This window comes from Vigna radiata, chromosome 10 (assembly GCF_000741045.1).
Source record: "Vigna radiata var. radiata cultivar VC1973A chromosome 10, Vradiata_ver6, whole genome shotgun sequence".
NCBI classification, from domain to species: Eukaryota; Viridiplantae; Streptophyta; class Magnoliopsida; order Fabales; family Fabaceae; genus Vigna; species Vigna radiata.
Window position 1 is genome coordinate 9,821,640 of NC_028360.1, and position 15,581 is coordinate 9,837,220.

Here is a 15,581-nt window from a genome sequence, read left to right on the forward strand (position 1 = left end):
ATAAAGACCACTTTCACATGGTGGACCACATTGCAAGACCACTTTAACACCATATGCATAAAAAAATAGTGCGACAAAACTACAAATATGGGGGACCACAGCACTGAATCAGACATGGGGGGACCAATATCGAAAGTTACAATACAATTTTACATGCGACATTATCCAAAAATAANNATAACCTAACCTCAACACGTGCTTGAAGCTTGAAGTGCAACCAAATTCTTCACACCTTTCCACNACAAAACCACCGATTGTTGATGATTATCTCCCAAAACGTGCCTTTTTGTCAGCCAAATCTCTGATTTAAGCACCGCTCACCGCTCACCGCTGTTCCCCAATTCCCGACCACCACGAACCCTATTTCCCCAAATTCGCACACCACAATTTCCCCAAACCTACACTCTTTTACTCACCTCAGATTTCAATTCACTTTCTTTAATTTACCCTTACTGAAACACCACGTGATTTTACCCTTAACAATTACCAAATTTGCACGTTTTTAAAATTTTAACAGTAAAAAATTTAATTAATAACCACGTCATAACCACATTCTATGCCACCTGTCTACACCATTAAAATACTGTTGCCAGCACAGAATATATTTAACTCCGTTCACCACAGTTAACGGAATGTCCTTGATTGCTTTCAATTTTCAAATCTAGGGACCAAATTGATTATTTGAAAAAAACAGGGACCTAATTGAAGAAAAACAACAAATATAGGGACCAACGAATGCATTTAACCTAAAGAAAATAATGGAGTGATGTAAAATATTTTTGAAATAAATTAAATTAATGGGGAGGTACAGGTCCCACTTGGGAAGGTGTAGGGAGCAACACCCTTACCATAACTATTATTAAACTTATGGTATTGCTTCACGCAATCCCATAGTTATTAACTGCACTACCCACTAGTGAGAAAAACTAAATTACCCTTCACCATTGCACCATACCACACTGCCATCATCAACTTTGGCCCCTGAGACTATTATCAATTTGCTTATCTAGACAACTTTATCTCTTCCTTACTTCAAAATACCATGGTTTGGTTCAAAAGAAACTTAAGATGAAGCAAATTGCACAATCTAGTTATAACTAATTAATTTCACGTATAGTCAATTTTCATTCAATCATAACACTCAATAACATTAATTCAATTCAACATATCAACATACACATCAGAAATTACTAACAATTTCACTTTCTCATTACAATCCATTCAACAAGTAAAATTCAAATTATATAATTAAGCTAGCTTCTCTCAAAGGTTGTTCCTACAATTATATAGTTCTCTCATATTCATAACAAAGATAAAACACATATTCATGATCACAAACAAATATAAGTTTACCTTGAGATTTTAAGTCACATTCATGGGTCGAAGAGTCATATGCAACTCAAAAGAGTACACTAACTCAAAAAGTGAACTTACTCTTTTGAATTCTAATCGATTGGATGTGTCAAACTCTTTGTAAGGATTAATCTTTGATCTTCAAACAGATAAACGATAAAATTAAATATTTAAAAAGAGACAAAAAAAAATTACAAATAAATTTTAGAAAAATTTTGATTTTTATAAAATAAAATCCGATTAATAAAAACTCTATTTATAATATAATATTCTAAATAATAAAATAATCAAATTTTTTATTTTAAAAATCACTACTATTCTTTATTCTTCATTATATTATTGGGCTTTACAATTCTCACCTTTTATTTATTTTTTTCTAAAACAAAATTAGACTACTTATTGCCCGTTTATCTCATGTATTTAGCAGAAAATATATGTACTTTCAATAAAAACGATTTTTACTTTTATTTAATATTTTTTATTTCATTTATTTTAGTCTTTTGACCTCGAGAGACATGTTGATTTAGTCCTCATTACCACTAATCATGCAATTAAATCTGTATACTTGTAAAAACTTGGAAGACATAATTAATTCACTTAAAAGTATAGAAATTGAAATAAAATTTTAAGCAAAAAAAGAAAAAACTTTATTTTTTTAAACTAATTATTTTATAAAATCCTCTTCAAAACTATTAAATAATAATAATAATATTATTATTAGTATTATTATTACAGTTTTTTATTGTTATTAGTATTACTATTATTATAAATTTTAACGTCAATTTTGTAATATTGAGATATTTATTATTCTGTTTATTTAATTTATTTAATAAGTTGTTTATAATCTTATTTTATATTTATTGATTTATTTAGTGAAGTATTTATAATATAGAAACATTCTACATAATGTTGGTAAAATTTGATAATTTTTTCGCATATTTTAAACTTATTTATTTAGATCATAAAATAAAATTAAAACGTTAATGAAATATTTGTTAAAATAGTTGTAGTTAATGTTTTCATGCTTGAAAGAAAGAGCAAAAGAACACCAATTTTTATATTTGTTTGATTATTTAAGAATCTATATCTATTTTTTAGCAATCTTAACTAGAATTCTATTAAAATATCAAGAGTTAAGATGACGTAAACTTACACTCTAGATATACAAAAACTTTGACATCTGCAAGATTTTCAGCCAAGATAATGTTACAAATAATTACCCTAACCTATCACTTACATATCGAAGAAAATATAATAGAACAACAAACAAAAATATATGAAACGAATACATTTGTATGATGAACAAGTTTTACCTCTACCTCTCAACTCTAGACCAAACAAACCTTAGAACCAATCCAATTCTTTCAATTTTGATGAAAACATTAAAAAATCGTGTTAATCTCTCCAAAAACTCTAAGATATTTCTTTCTCTTATTATTTTTTATTTTATTTCAAAGTTAAGAATGAAAAGAAAACTGGTTTTTAAAGACAAAATCTGTTTATTAATGACATTAATCGATTATGAAAATAACTTAATCTATTAATATCCTTTAGGTTTGAAAACTTGTAAATGTGTTTTGCTTTAATCGATTATACTAATAAACTAATTAATTAATACAAATCAAAAACAAATATATAATTTAAAATGAACTATTTTTTGGACAAAAACTAATCTTAATTGATTATATTGTGATTAATTTGTTTTTAAGAACATTTTAACTTAACATACAACATTTCTAGATTCAACAAGCAACTAATGTACTCTAACAACTATTCTATCAATCAAAACATGACTTAACACTAATTAAATATCACAAACTTGTATTAATATTTTAATTTGGACATTGTAAAAAATAATAACTTTACCTTTTTTAACATATTAATTAATATAAATTAAAAAATATATGGATGTAATCCTTTTTATTGAACTATGTTGATGTGATAAACAACAAATCATGTTGAATACATATAAATCTCATCATTTGTTACGTAAAGAAACAATTATAAGCAAGGAGATCTGCATTGTTAAGTATAAAGACAAAACATGATTTTCAGATAAAAACAAAAATTTAAATCTCTATGAGTAAAAACATAATTAGTCTTTTCTAAAATATCTTTAAAGTTTGACCAAAAAGCTGCAAATGCATGACTTGTATAAAAAACTTTAGTAGTGTTTTGAATTTGAACTTGTGTATGTGTTTGTGTGTTAGCGTGTAAATTTATTTATTGAGTAGAAAAAAAATTGAAAAGTAAGTTTTATCAATTTTTTTTTTTATTTATTTTAGTTTATTTCTTACTTATTTATTATTCATTTGTTTTATCCATTCTGTTTTTTTTTCTACCAAACCCCACGCTTTAGTAGGTCCATATATATATATATATATATATATATATAACTTGAGTCTTTCATAAAGGGAGGTTTCATCAAGAAAAGAAAATAAGAGAATATTTCCTCGTGCACTTCACAGCTAGTCAAGACGATAAATATATTTACTAATTATTATGGAAATTAAATCGTGTCCCTACTACCTCACATAAGATTCGGGGTTTCTTTAATGAGAAAAAAAGAGTTAGGTTTGGATAGATATTTATCCAAAATATTTTTTATATAAAACAAAACTATTTCTTTATAATTAAGTTTACATTATTTTAGTAACAAAGTTTGTACAATTTTTTTGTGTAGTTTCCTTTTAATTTTACTTTTAACTTACGAGTATAAGTTAATTTGAACTTGTTAAAAAATTAATTTATATATTTTATATTTTAAAAAACTTGATATGAAACAAGTCCTATAGTTCAATTAAGAGTAATAATACCATGACATACTTTTACACTCACTCGATACAAAATATAAAGATAAAATTGTCCAAAAAATATAAAGTTTTGTAGTTTTTTAAGAAAAAAAGAGTAAAAAGTAAATAAGGATAGTGTCAACTGAATGTAAAAAATTTAAGTGTGTTAAAAGAATATTTTTCTTCAATTAAACAACCTCACTGTCATATTTTTATCACGTCATATATTATTGTATTTACACTTCTCTTCTTTTACGAAGTATTAAGTAGGATTAAAACATCAGCTAACAAACATCATTTCATGGTCTACCAACACTATGTTTTTGTAATCTCAACTAATCTCCACATTATATGAGTGTATATATATATAGTAATTGATTAAAAAAGTAATAGCATTTGATTATATATCATATACAAATTAATAAAATAATAATAATAATTTGTATATCCACTTGATAAACTCTGTCTGAGAAATATTAGATACAGAGGGTAAAAGAAGGGAGATATGATTCTGAAAGATGTTGGAGAACATTAGAAAGATGAATGTAAGAAAAAATGAGGGGAAATATTATTATTTGTTGAGATTTTGTCTGAGATGGAGAGAGGCCCTGCAGAGAGGGCAAGTAGGGTGTGCAGTGAGCCACAAGTCTAAGCACTGAGAATGAAAGACATGTTCACATTGAATCAACACCTTCAACTTTTCATTACCTTGGAAAAGACTCAAACATATGCAGCATTCTTCCTTCTCTAAACCAACTATGGTAGCTGAAGAAGGTACCATGATGTTGTTTGTTAGCTCAATTCCAACACATTGAAGATCAGGAAGGGGAGAGACCAGGGTGGTTGGTGTGGACCTTCCATGATGTGAGAAACAACGGCGACAGAAGTGGATGCAGAAGAAGAGTGAAGGAACAAAGATGAAAACAGCGAAAAAGAGGAGCAATAAGAAGAAGCTTTGGCCATAAGAGTCGTGAATGTGTAATTGAATTAAGTGTTGTTGTTGGGAGGCCATGTTTGGTGAGAGAGAGACTGAGGCGTGTGTGAGAGAGAAGAGTGAAATAAGATGAAGGGTGAGAGAGTTTGGGTAGAAAGTTAGATTGGAAATTAATAGTGTAAAATGAAAGGAGGAGGTACTGGTTGGCCTGTGATTCCTGTGTAAGGTAGTTGTGAGCATTTGTGATCATATCTGTCTTTACCAGGTAGGAAAATACCATCTTCTATTCTACTTTAATCAAACATAATTAAATAACGGACAATATATTGATAACTCTTTTTTAACAATTTTTTTTATAACAGGACACGTGTTATCATTTTACTGATCTATTTAAATTTATATTTAAAAAAATATTTGAAACGGATCAATCATAGACTGTCACGTATGCGTTGTCAAAAAGTTGTCGAAAAAGTTGTTAAAGAGACTTTTTCCTTAAATAACAATACTCTTTTTTCAGGTTTTCCCCACTTAAGAAAAATAAAATATATATATTATAGTGCAAAATGAACTTTTAACATTTAACATTCAATGTCGGTTAAAGTTGCATAGGTGAGAAAATTATCCAGTGCGTGGAGAGTAAAAGTTTCGTTTGTTTTTTTCAATTATATATGTATATAAGTTGAATGCTATGTATGGGCATGTGGTTGGCTATTAGGAATTTGGTGAATGGATGCGCGCGGCATGGCATGGCATGGCATGGGGATTGATTAATTTGTTGTGGTTGGCTGAGCAACTACTAATACTAATGTTAATGGACTGCATTGCATTAAATGATCAACATTTCTTTCTCTTTTTAATGCTATTATTAAATGCTAATATTTTATAAATTTTATGAACACAATTTTAATTTATATATATATATATATATATAATAATAATAATAATAATAATAATACAGTTTAACCAAACCCATTTAATATATTATTGTGGTTAAATTGAATGATTTTCTTCTTATATTGAGCATATTTTGATGTATGGTCTTGGTTGTAATGCAATATAGACATTTTTAAATGCGGATATCAACAAGACACTAAACGTTGAATTTGAAGACAAAAAAGTAATTAAGCCAAAAGAATATTATTCAAGCTAGAACTCGTATTAATTCAAATAATTTTTCTATGTTGTTCATACATTAGAGATTAAATTGCATACTTTAACTAAAAACGTTGAGTGTCTCAAATGGATACACTTGGTAGAATTGATTTCCAACGTGGAAATCAATTAAAAATTTAGTTATAGGTCTAAGTTCCACGTTTCATACATACAAGAAAGTTAAACACTTTACACTATTTTTACTCCACAACTTTTAATACAACATGTTTGTAAGTTTTTTTTTTCATATATATTATTCATCTTATACATCTTTACTCAAGAGAAAAAAAATCCTTGTTCTGTACTTGAATTCCTAAAAAAATATAGGTTAAAACCATTTAGGCGTCCTTATTTTCGTAAGGTATTCCCAATTTGGTCCCCTTCTTTTAAAATTTCCCAATTGAGTCCTTATAAATGCTAATTTCAAACAAATTAATTCCTTCCGTTAAAAATCGTTAACGGTGTTAAAATTGTGCAGATGTGGGTAGATGACGTGGTTAAAATTCTTCTTTTGAGGTGTTAAAATTGTGCAGAGGTGTTAAAATTGTACAGAGGTGGGTAGATGACGTGGTTAAAATTCTCCTTTTGAGGTGTTAAAATTGTGCAGAGGTGTTAAAATTGTACAGAGGTGTTCAAATTTTTCCATTCTCCTCTGTACAATTTTAACACCTCTGCACAATTTTAACACTTCAAAACGATAATTTTAACCACGTCATCTACTCACCTCTGTACAATTTTAACACCGTTAACAATTTTTAACGGCAGTGGCTAATTTGTTTCAAATTAACACCTATAAGGACTCAATTGGAAAGGTTTAAAAGAAAGGGACCAAATTGAAAATATCTTACGAGAAAATAGAGACACCTAAATGGTTTTAACCAAAAATATATATAGATATATAATTTAAGGGCTATGTCACCAAGTCTTGCTTTTATAGCTTTTTTGTAGCTACCGTTTGTTGAACCTCCTTTTATGGAAGATAGAGGGAAATGCAAATAAAGAACGCAACATATTACTTTATCTAAGATATAGTCATCACGACACTAATTTAAAAAGAAAGATAATGGAATCAAGAATCTATCTTCAAATTTCGAAGAAAGTTTTAAAGAAATAAAAGTGCACAAAGAAAAAGTTGAGTACAATGGAATCACACTTCACAGTCCATAATGAAGTGGCATAGCGAAATTTCAAGTGCTTTTTTTACTTAAGTTAGTGCCATCACTTTTTACTTTTACCAATTTATTTTCTCATCAAGAGTAAACTTACCGCCTAATAAATTATAGGGTTAAATATGTTTTTAGTCTCTATATTTTAGGACGATTTTGGTTTTAGTCTCTCTTTGAAACTAAGGTACAATTTAGTCTTTCAATTTTAGAAAACTCTGATTTTAGTCATTTTTATCAATTTTTTTTAACTTTATTTGTTGTTTCAAGTAGGTTTCATTGTAGCATTTGGATTGTTTACATTGTTTGACACATTTTTGCTTCAATGTTAACTGAAAGACTAAATTAGAGGGACTAAAACCAAAATCGCTACAAAGTATAGGGACTAAAAACATATTTAACCGTATATATATATATATATATATATATATATATATAGTATATTAAAAACTTTATTTTAAAAGTTTTTAATTTACAAATTATAAATTACTTTAATTAAATTCTAATTTTTAGTTTATTTTATTTTCTTATTAATATTTTATTATATCTATTATTTTTAATTTCATTTTATTTGATATCGTATATATCAATCTTATATACAGTTCATTATTTCATCGTTTTAAATGTTTGATGGGTTAGATTTTAAGTTTCGGTATCCATTTCAAATTGGAAAAAAAAATTAACATTACAAATTAAAATAATAAATATTTCATTATATACTATGTGATAACTATACATAATAAAAATGAAAATAAAATTAATACTTAGTAGTTCTTTTCATTTAAATAAAATTATCTGTTTAAATAAAAAATATATATAAACCTCTTAAAAAAAATAAAGCGCTAAAGATTTAATTGGAATTTGAACATTTCTTCAAAAATATGAAATTTCAATTACATGATATATTTTTATTTAAAAGTATAAATTTCACTTATATAATAAAATGAGTTAGTTTATCAAACATTTTTTTTAATAATTTAGTTTATCCGCTGAAATTTTTAAGTTAGAAGTTTATCAATTCCCAACTATCTTCTAAACTAATTTTGTAAAGGGTTAAATATGTTTTTAGTCCCTATACTTTGGGGTGATTTTGGTTTTAGTCCCTCTTTCAAACTAAGGTACAATTTAGTCCTTCAACTTTAGAAAACTCTGGTTTTAGTCCTTTTTACCAAATTTTTTTAACTTTATTTGCTTTTTCAAACACATTTCATTATAGCATTTGGATTGTTTACACTGATTGACACATTTTTGCTTCAATGTCAACTGAGAAACGCGTTTGAAACAACAAATAAAGTTAAAAAAATTTGGTAAAAGGACTAAAACCAGAATTTTCTAAAGTTGAAGGACTAAATTGTATCTAAGTTTGAAAGAGGGACTAAAACCAAAATCGCTCCAAAGTATAAGGACTAAAAATATATTTAACGCTTATGTAAAAACAAAAACCCATGATTTAAATTGTTTTCAAATCCAATCTATTTTTTATACAGGTCAATTTATACATAACAAGGCAATAGTATTAAATAAACATGATTGTGTTTGGACATAGTAGTGATAAACAGGGTTGGATTATCTTTACTAAGGAGAGACAGAATCATGATTTCAATTCATTTCTAATCTCATTGTCCTTGTTTAAAAGTGTTTACCTGAATTGATTATTCTATGCAATGAGATCTAATATACTTAGGTTGTGTTATATTTTATTTTTATTGGGTTAAACTTTATCAAACTTTAGCTATATTAAAATTAATGTTAAAAATTAAAAAGTATATTCACATTTGGAGGAATTAAAAAATATGGAATAATAATCACCGAATGGTAAAACATGTAACTAAATCTTAAATAAATTTGATTGAAGTTCAAAACTAATGCATCAAATGTAAGAAAAAAAAAAAGAAATTGAAAATAAATAAAGTATAGCAGAAAATAAATTCCTTTTACTAATAGTGTATTTGACAAAGGGCAAAATGTTTCAGGCCCAAAGTGCGAGAACTGACATAGAAGCAGAGCCAAGAGTTAAAGCAAGAAAAGAGAATTTTTTGAGCGACAAATTGGAGTTCATGAGCTTGTTATGAAAGAAATCAACTGCTATGAGATCAACAAGAGCCATGTAAATCAGTATTCCTGAAGAAACTGAACCCAGTAATCCTTCCATGATCAAAGCTTTTGGGTTACTATCATCATAACCAGTCACTGAGAACAACACCATCCCCAAAATTATTCCCACTGGTGTTGTCACAGAGAACATAAAACACATGTATGCAGTTGTTCCAAATCCAAACCCTGCCTGCAATTATTCAACATCATTAAATATTATCAGAATCTTCATGTCACCACATATCACAGTTCAAAAATAACAAAACAAGTACATATAATAGAAAAGTCTTGTGTAAATGATTGCAAACAGATGCATATTATGACGCTAATTTTAACAAACTAATAATACTTCCCAGTTTGTCTTAAAATTAATGTAGAAAAACAAGTAAAATAAAATAGTTAACTTGACAGTGATTAATTACCTGAGCAATGCAACCACCAAGACCTAAGCCTTCGAAAATCTGATGAAATGACAAAGCAACAACGAGAGGGCGAATGGTGCAAACATTCTGGGACATTCCCATAGTGACTCCAATGATAACAGAGTGAAAGATTATACCTATCTCCAACACCTGCGACACCAGCTTCTGCTTCAACCTCATCAACTCTTCAACCCTATCCGCTTCACCGCCGCCACTTACCAGCTCGATACTCAATGAGCGAGCGCCACCCTCCTTCTCCTCCGTTTCCACCGGCGTGTAGTGCGTATGCTCCACGTGAGAGCTGGCAACAGTGTCGACGAGCAGAGCCAGCAGAACCCCACCAAGAGTCACCTTTCAATGGATCAGCAACAATAAAGATTGAATAAAAATAGCAACTTTTTTTCTAAAATTTTCTCTCTAATTGAAGCAAAATTACCAGGCCAGCAAAGGGAAAATCCTTCCAAGGATGTTGCGATGCCACCTGACAATCGGAGAGTGCGGCAAATGCGTCCGGTAACACATGAACCAATGAGGTGGCAAGAATAACACCCGCAGCAAAACATTTGATTACCAATATAGCTATATCATAGAGAGACTTTCCTTGAAAGTATCTTGCTAGCATGACAGGCATGGACACACCCATCACGCTGGTTACGAAGATTGTGAAGATGGAAATCAGTTTCAAATGTGCTGCAGCGGTGCTGTTGCGGCAAAGAGCAGCCTGAGCCATGTCCGTCACACACTCCGCCATGATTAGGAGTATTCCTAGGAAGAGCTCTGACAGAGAGATGAAATGATGTTTGAGTTTAGATTTTGTGTGTTTTCTTTTAGAGAAGAGGTCCCATACATTCAGTTTTCCACCAAGGATGTTTTCTATTGGTGGGTGATTCGGTGTGCTGAATCTGAAATCCATAGATTCATAGAAATGCATGCCTTTTATGAACTATTCAGTGTTCAATCTTTCGTCACGCATCCAAAAGGCTACACGTAAAGATGGAGATTTATGACAAAAGTTGCAGCTTGCTGGTGCCCAGTGCTGTGCTGATATTTTTTTTTTTTCAATTGAAACCCCACATTTCTTTCATTGGTCAATCATTTTTTAACACTCAGAAAAGTTTTTATTCCAATTTTGGCATTATATATTTAATGATATATGTTAACACAGGTTTTTCTAAATATTTTGCCAAATATATGTAGTCTTTTTATTAGATTTAAAGCAGTAACGAATATATGTGTTGTATTAAAATGTTTAAAATCAGTGTTAAAATATTTTTTTTATTAGACAATAATATATTAATTAAAACTTTTTATAACATTTTGACAAATTACATATCTAAATTAATAAGAAAATAATATATATATATATATATATATATATATATATTGTTAAAATGTTAGTAAAAAATTGTATCAAAATATTTGTTGAAGTCCATTGTTTAAAGCTTTTCATTGCTGTTTTAAACGATTTCTGCAATCCTTTTTGGGAAATTAACTTGATTTTGTGGTAATATTTACTGATAATACAGATGAACTGCTCTTAAAAATGTTCATGTATTACTGATATGACCTCAATTTAGACTATGTTTTGTGATAATACTCCAATTTATTTGCTAAATTTGCAAAATATAAATTTATGGTTGATAATTTCAAGTCTTTCATTTTAAAACTTGCTAATTAATATGGGCCTGGATGTGATGATCCAATAGGTCTTGCGGAGATTAATTGATGTTCAAAAAGCCCAGTCACGTGAAGCTAAAGCTGACTCCTTGGAGTTACGTTTTCCTGTGACAAAAGACAATCTCTGTGGCTGAGGTAATTTTTTCTGTGGTTGAAATGTTTTGTGCACATTAGCTAAATAAAAAAATTAAGAAATTAAGTTTTAGTAATTATATGTTCAAGTTGGTGGAATAATATTTTTTTTTTCAAATATATAAGATGATTAAATTTAAAAGATTGATCTCTAAGTAGGTGTTCACTTGAAAGAATTTTACTGTTTATGATAATTTGTGCGGATGAATTAGCGCGATTACGGAGCGTTGTTTCCGTGTTTTTGTGAAGAAACGAAGGTGATGATTTGATAGTTAGCTCCTTCAATCCATCTTCCCTGATAAGAAAGATTTGAGGATATTTTTCCTCAATTATCCATTTATCTCTTTTGTATAATAATAATAATAATAATAATAATAATAATAATAATAATAATAATAATAATAATTAATTAAGGTGATAATAATAACTAATAATAATAATAATATAATTATTTTCATGTTAAAAATTAATTTTTATTTATTTTTCTTTTATAATAACATTTACAATTATATATAATATTAATAATTATAATTGATATCACTTTTAATACTAAGGGTATTTTAGTAATCTTTAATTTATATCAATTAAATAATTATTTTATTTGTCACATCAATCAAATTTTATACTAATGTTCAGATCTCACTCATCTTCAAATTCACTTAAATAAATAATAAAAAATTTACCTTCAAATCTTCTCAAGTTCATCCATTCCATCTCTTTAAATCATTTCCCAAAGAACACATCCTAAGTTTTGACTCAAACAATAGAAAATTCTTGTTAAATTTTAGAAATCTGACATAGTTAAAGTAATTTAATTATTTAAATTTTATTATATATATATATATATATATATATTATATACTTTGGTTGTTTTTATATTTTTTTATTTTGTTTTTATAAGGTTCAAAGGGAGAAAAAAAAAGTAAATTAAAATTTATTAGTGTTCATACAACAGGAACTAAAATTCAAAGTTTAATTATAAAGGTACGTGAAATATAATAAATTGATGAAGATTGTTTTAAAGGCTTTTAATACATTGAAAATTAAAAAATTGTTAATTTTTAATATAGTGAAAAAAGACTTAATATCATTATTAGTCTTAATTTTTGTTAGCTTTATTCGAAATGGTCCTAATTTTTTTTATGTTCAGTATAATTCTAAAGATCGTAATTTGTGTTCAATTTCATCCTTTTTCTAAACGTTGTTTAAATCGTTAACGACTAAATGTCCAGTTGTACAATCGGTGGACCAACGGTGATTTTGTAGGGATTCAATGGTGACTCGCCAAAAAGATAAAGATCGAAGAGTCAATATATTTTTCCCACATTTTTATTTTAAAAAACCAAAATTCCACATCAGTAACTTTTTCACTTAGCCACGTCTTTTAAAAATTCAAAACCTGCATGCCTTGTCACTATTTTCTTAATGCCATTAGTCAATTTAGTGACAAAATTAAGGAACCAATATGCGAATTCCAACAAAAAACGGGGACCTATGGATTAATAGCCTACTTTATTTGTTTCATGGTTTAATAGCCTATTTTGTCTTCAATTTTGTTGAATAATGTTAATTCAGTCTCTCGTTTTAAAAGTATTTGAAATTGATTCTCACTTATTAAATTTTGCGTCAACGTCCTTCCTTCTGTTAAATACGCATAAACGGCCTTAATTTTTTCTCTCTCCTCTGCTTTTAGTACAAAACATCCTTTTGTCAGTGTTTTACAGAATAAAATAATGGAAAATGTTGTTTAACAACGTTTTTTTGCCAACTATTTGACAACGCCACGTGGCGGTTGTCCGTTGGCTGTCTTTTAAGAAGTAAAAGCAATAGAAGCGAGGGTATATTTGGAATTCGAGAAGATATGAAAATTGGTTTCACGCTTCCACTATTCATTTTTAGTTTCGCGGTTCTCGCTTGCTCTCGTCTCTCTCGCCGACTCTCTTCTCTCTTGTTCTCATCTTTCGGTTGGTCTCATCACACGCCTGCTCTCATCTCTTCTCTCTTCTCTCTCGGTTGCTCTCCTCTCTCGCTTACTCTCGTCTTTGTCCCTTGCTTACATCTCTCGCGCTTGCTGACATCTCACTCTCTTGCTCTCATCTTTCGTTTGCATTTAGATATCGCTTGCTCTCTCATCTCGGAAACAGTAGTCGTTATGCCCTGTCCCTTCATTGACGTCCTTGTCGCTTGTTTTGGTAAGTAGAAGTTGGCAAACCCTACCCTTGTTTTGGAGCATTATTTTTTTCGTGTTTCGCCAACTTTAACAGTCTTCTCCATCATTGTTTTTGGTTTATCATATAAGTGCAGGTTCAGTGGCAGCCCAAAACCCAAAAGTAAGATGAAGTTTTGATTTTTTTTGTTAGTGTCCTCCAAACCTGACTTGACCTCCATGCCCTACACCATGATGGGATCCCCCAAACATGACCTCTAAGCATAAAAGCACACTTAAACAACAAATTCAACTTAAAATCACTGGATTTGTGTAAGAAAAAAACTAGAATTGAACTGTGGTCACCCAGGTGATCACAGGTGGCTCCTGCTGACCAATTACTTGTCCAAAACTCAAAATACACTTGCGTAATCGTTTACCAGGCTCTGGTAAACGATTACAAGGTTATTTTTGGGTGCACTGGTCTAAGAACATCACCTAAGTGCCTCATATCATCAAAAGTGGTCCCCTACACCATGATCGGCTTCCCCAAACATGACCTCTAACCATATACGCACACCTAAACAACAAATTGAACTTAAAAGCAATAAACATGTGTAAAAAAACACTGCAATTGAACTATGGTCACCCAGGTTATCACAGGTGGCTCCTTCTGATCAGTTACTTGTCCAAAACTCAAAATACACTCGCGTAATCGTTTACATGGCTCTGGTAAACGATTACAAGGTTGTTTTTGGGTGCACTAGTCTAAGAACTTCACCTAAGTGCCTCATATCATCAAAAGTGGTCCCCTACACCATGATGGGCTTCACTAGACATGACCTCCAACCATATCCACATACCTAAACAACAAATTCAACTTAAAAGCAATAAACTTGTCTAAAAAAACACTACAATTGAACTGTTGTCACCTAGGTTAGCACAAGTGGCTCCTGCTGATCAATTACTTGTCCTAATCTCAAAATTAACTCGTGTAATCGTTTACCAGGGTCTAGTAGACGATTACAAGGGTGTTTCTTGCAACATGATGATTTTTAGGCTCTAAAAATCTGCCAGCTCATATTCTACAGCTAGGTCTAGTCAACTAGGACTTTCTTAAACATTTGATTCAGCCATCCAACCTTGGTTCAACTGATTTTTCATTCTGGTGCAGTTTTTACTGCATTTTTCTGCATAATTAGCAACTACAACGGTCATTTACTGCATCTAATTGTTTCTGTGTATTGTGAACGTTTGAACAAGTTTATTTTATCATTTTAAGCTTTTGTGCATTGTTCAAATGGTCATTTGCAAGCCTATATGCATAATCACCCTTTAAACCACCAAATTACGCACACTTGAACCACATGATTACCAAGGCATAATTTGAAAGGTCTTTGAGTCTAGATTCCAACAAAACAAGAATCAACTCATTTGGAGTATGGTTTAGAAAGTTAAGAGCAAAACAACCAACAAAGGTAAGAGTTGACATGAAAATATAAAGCAATAAATTTAAGGAATTAATTGCACCAACTCAGATGTCCAAAAATTACAAATTAGTAGTCATTGGAAATATTTTTTAGTCTAGTTTCTAATGAAAAAAGAATCACATCATTTGGAGGTCGGTGGGAAAAGTTATCATTAAAATAGCCAGCAAAGGTCAAAGTTGACAGCATGTTAACTTGGTTATGACACCAACATTGGGTCTTTCCACCA

The 15,581-nt window shown here is 29.6% G+C and overlaps 1 protein-coding gene across 1 annotated transcript; it reads right to left on the bottom strand.

Annotated features, from left to right (window-relative positions):
• Positions 1-9,308: 9,308 nt before the first annotated feature.
• LOC106775370 (zinc transporter 6, chloroplastic) lies at positions 9,309-10,872 on the bottom strand. Its single transcript, XM_014662487.2, has 3 exons — positions 10,347-10,872; positions 9,911-10,261; positions 9,309-9,678 (listed from the first exon to the last, which is right to left on the bottom strand). Exons 1-3 carry the CDS (start codon positions 10,839-10,841, stop codon positions 9,364-9,366), a joined length of 1,161 nt encoding a protein of 386 aa, XP_014517973.2. The 5' UTR covers positions 10,842-10,872; the 3' UTR covers positions 9,309-9,363.
• Between the last annotated feature and the right edge of the window lie 4,709 nt (positions 10,873-15,581).

What these genes read in the sequence shown, in the direction of transcription:
- LOC106775370 (XM_014662487.2), bottom strand. Translation starts at nt 10,841, where the DNA reads ATGCATTTCTATGAATCTATGGATTTCAGATTCAGCACACCGAATCAC. An exon ending in ATTTTCCCTTTGCTGGCCTG is followed by an intron (nt 10,262 to 10,346) that starts GTAATTTTGCTT and finishes ATCCATTGAAAG; the next exon opens with GTGACTCTTGGTGGGGTTCT. An exon ending in TTGGTGGTTGCATTGCTCAG is followed by an intron (nt 9,679 to 9,910) that starts GTAATTAATCAC and finishes GAATAATTGCAG; the next exon opens with GCAGGGTTTGGATTTGGAAC.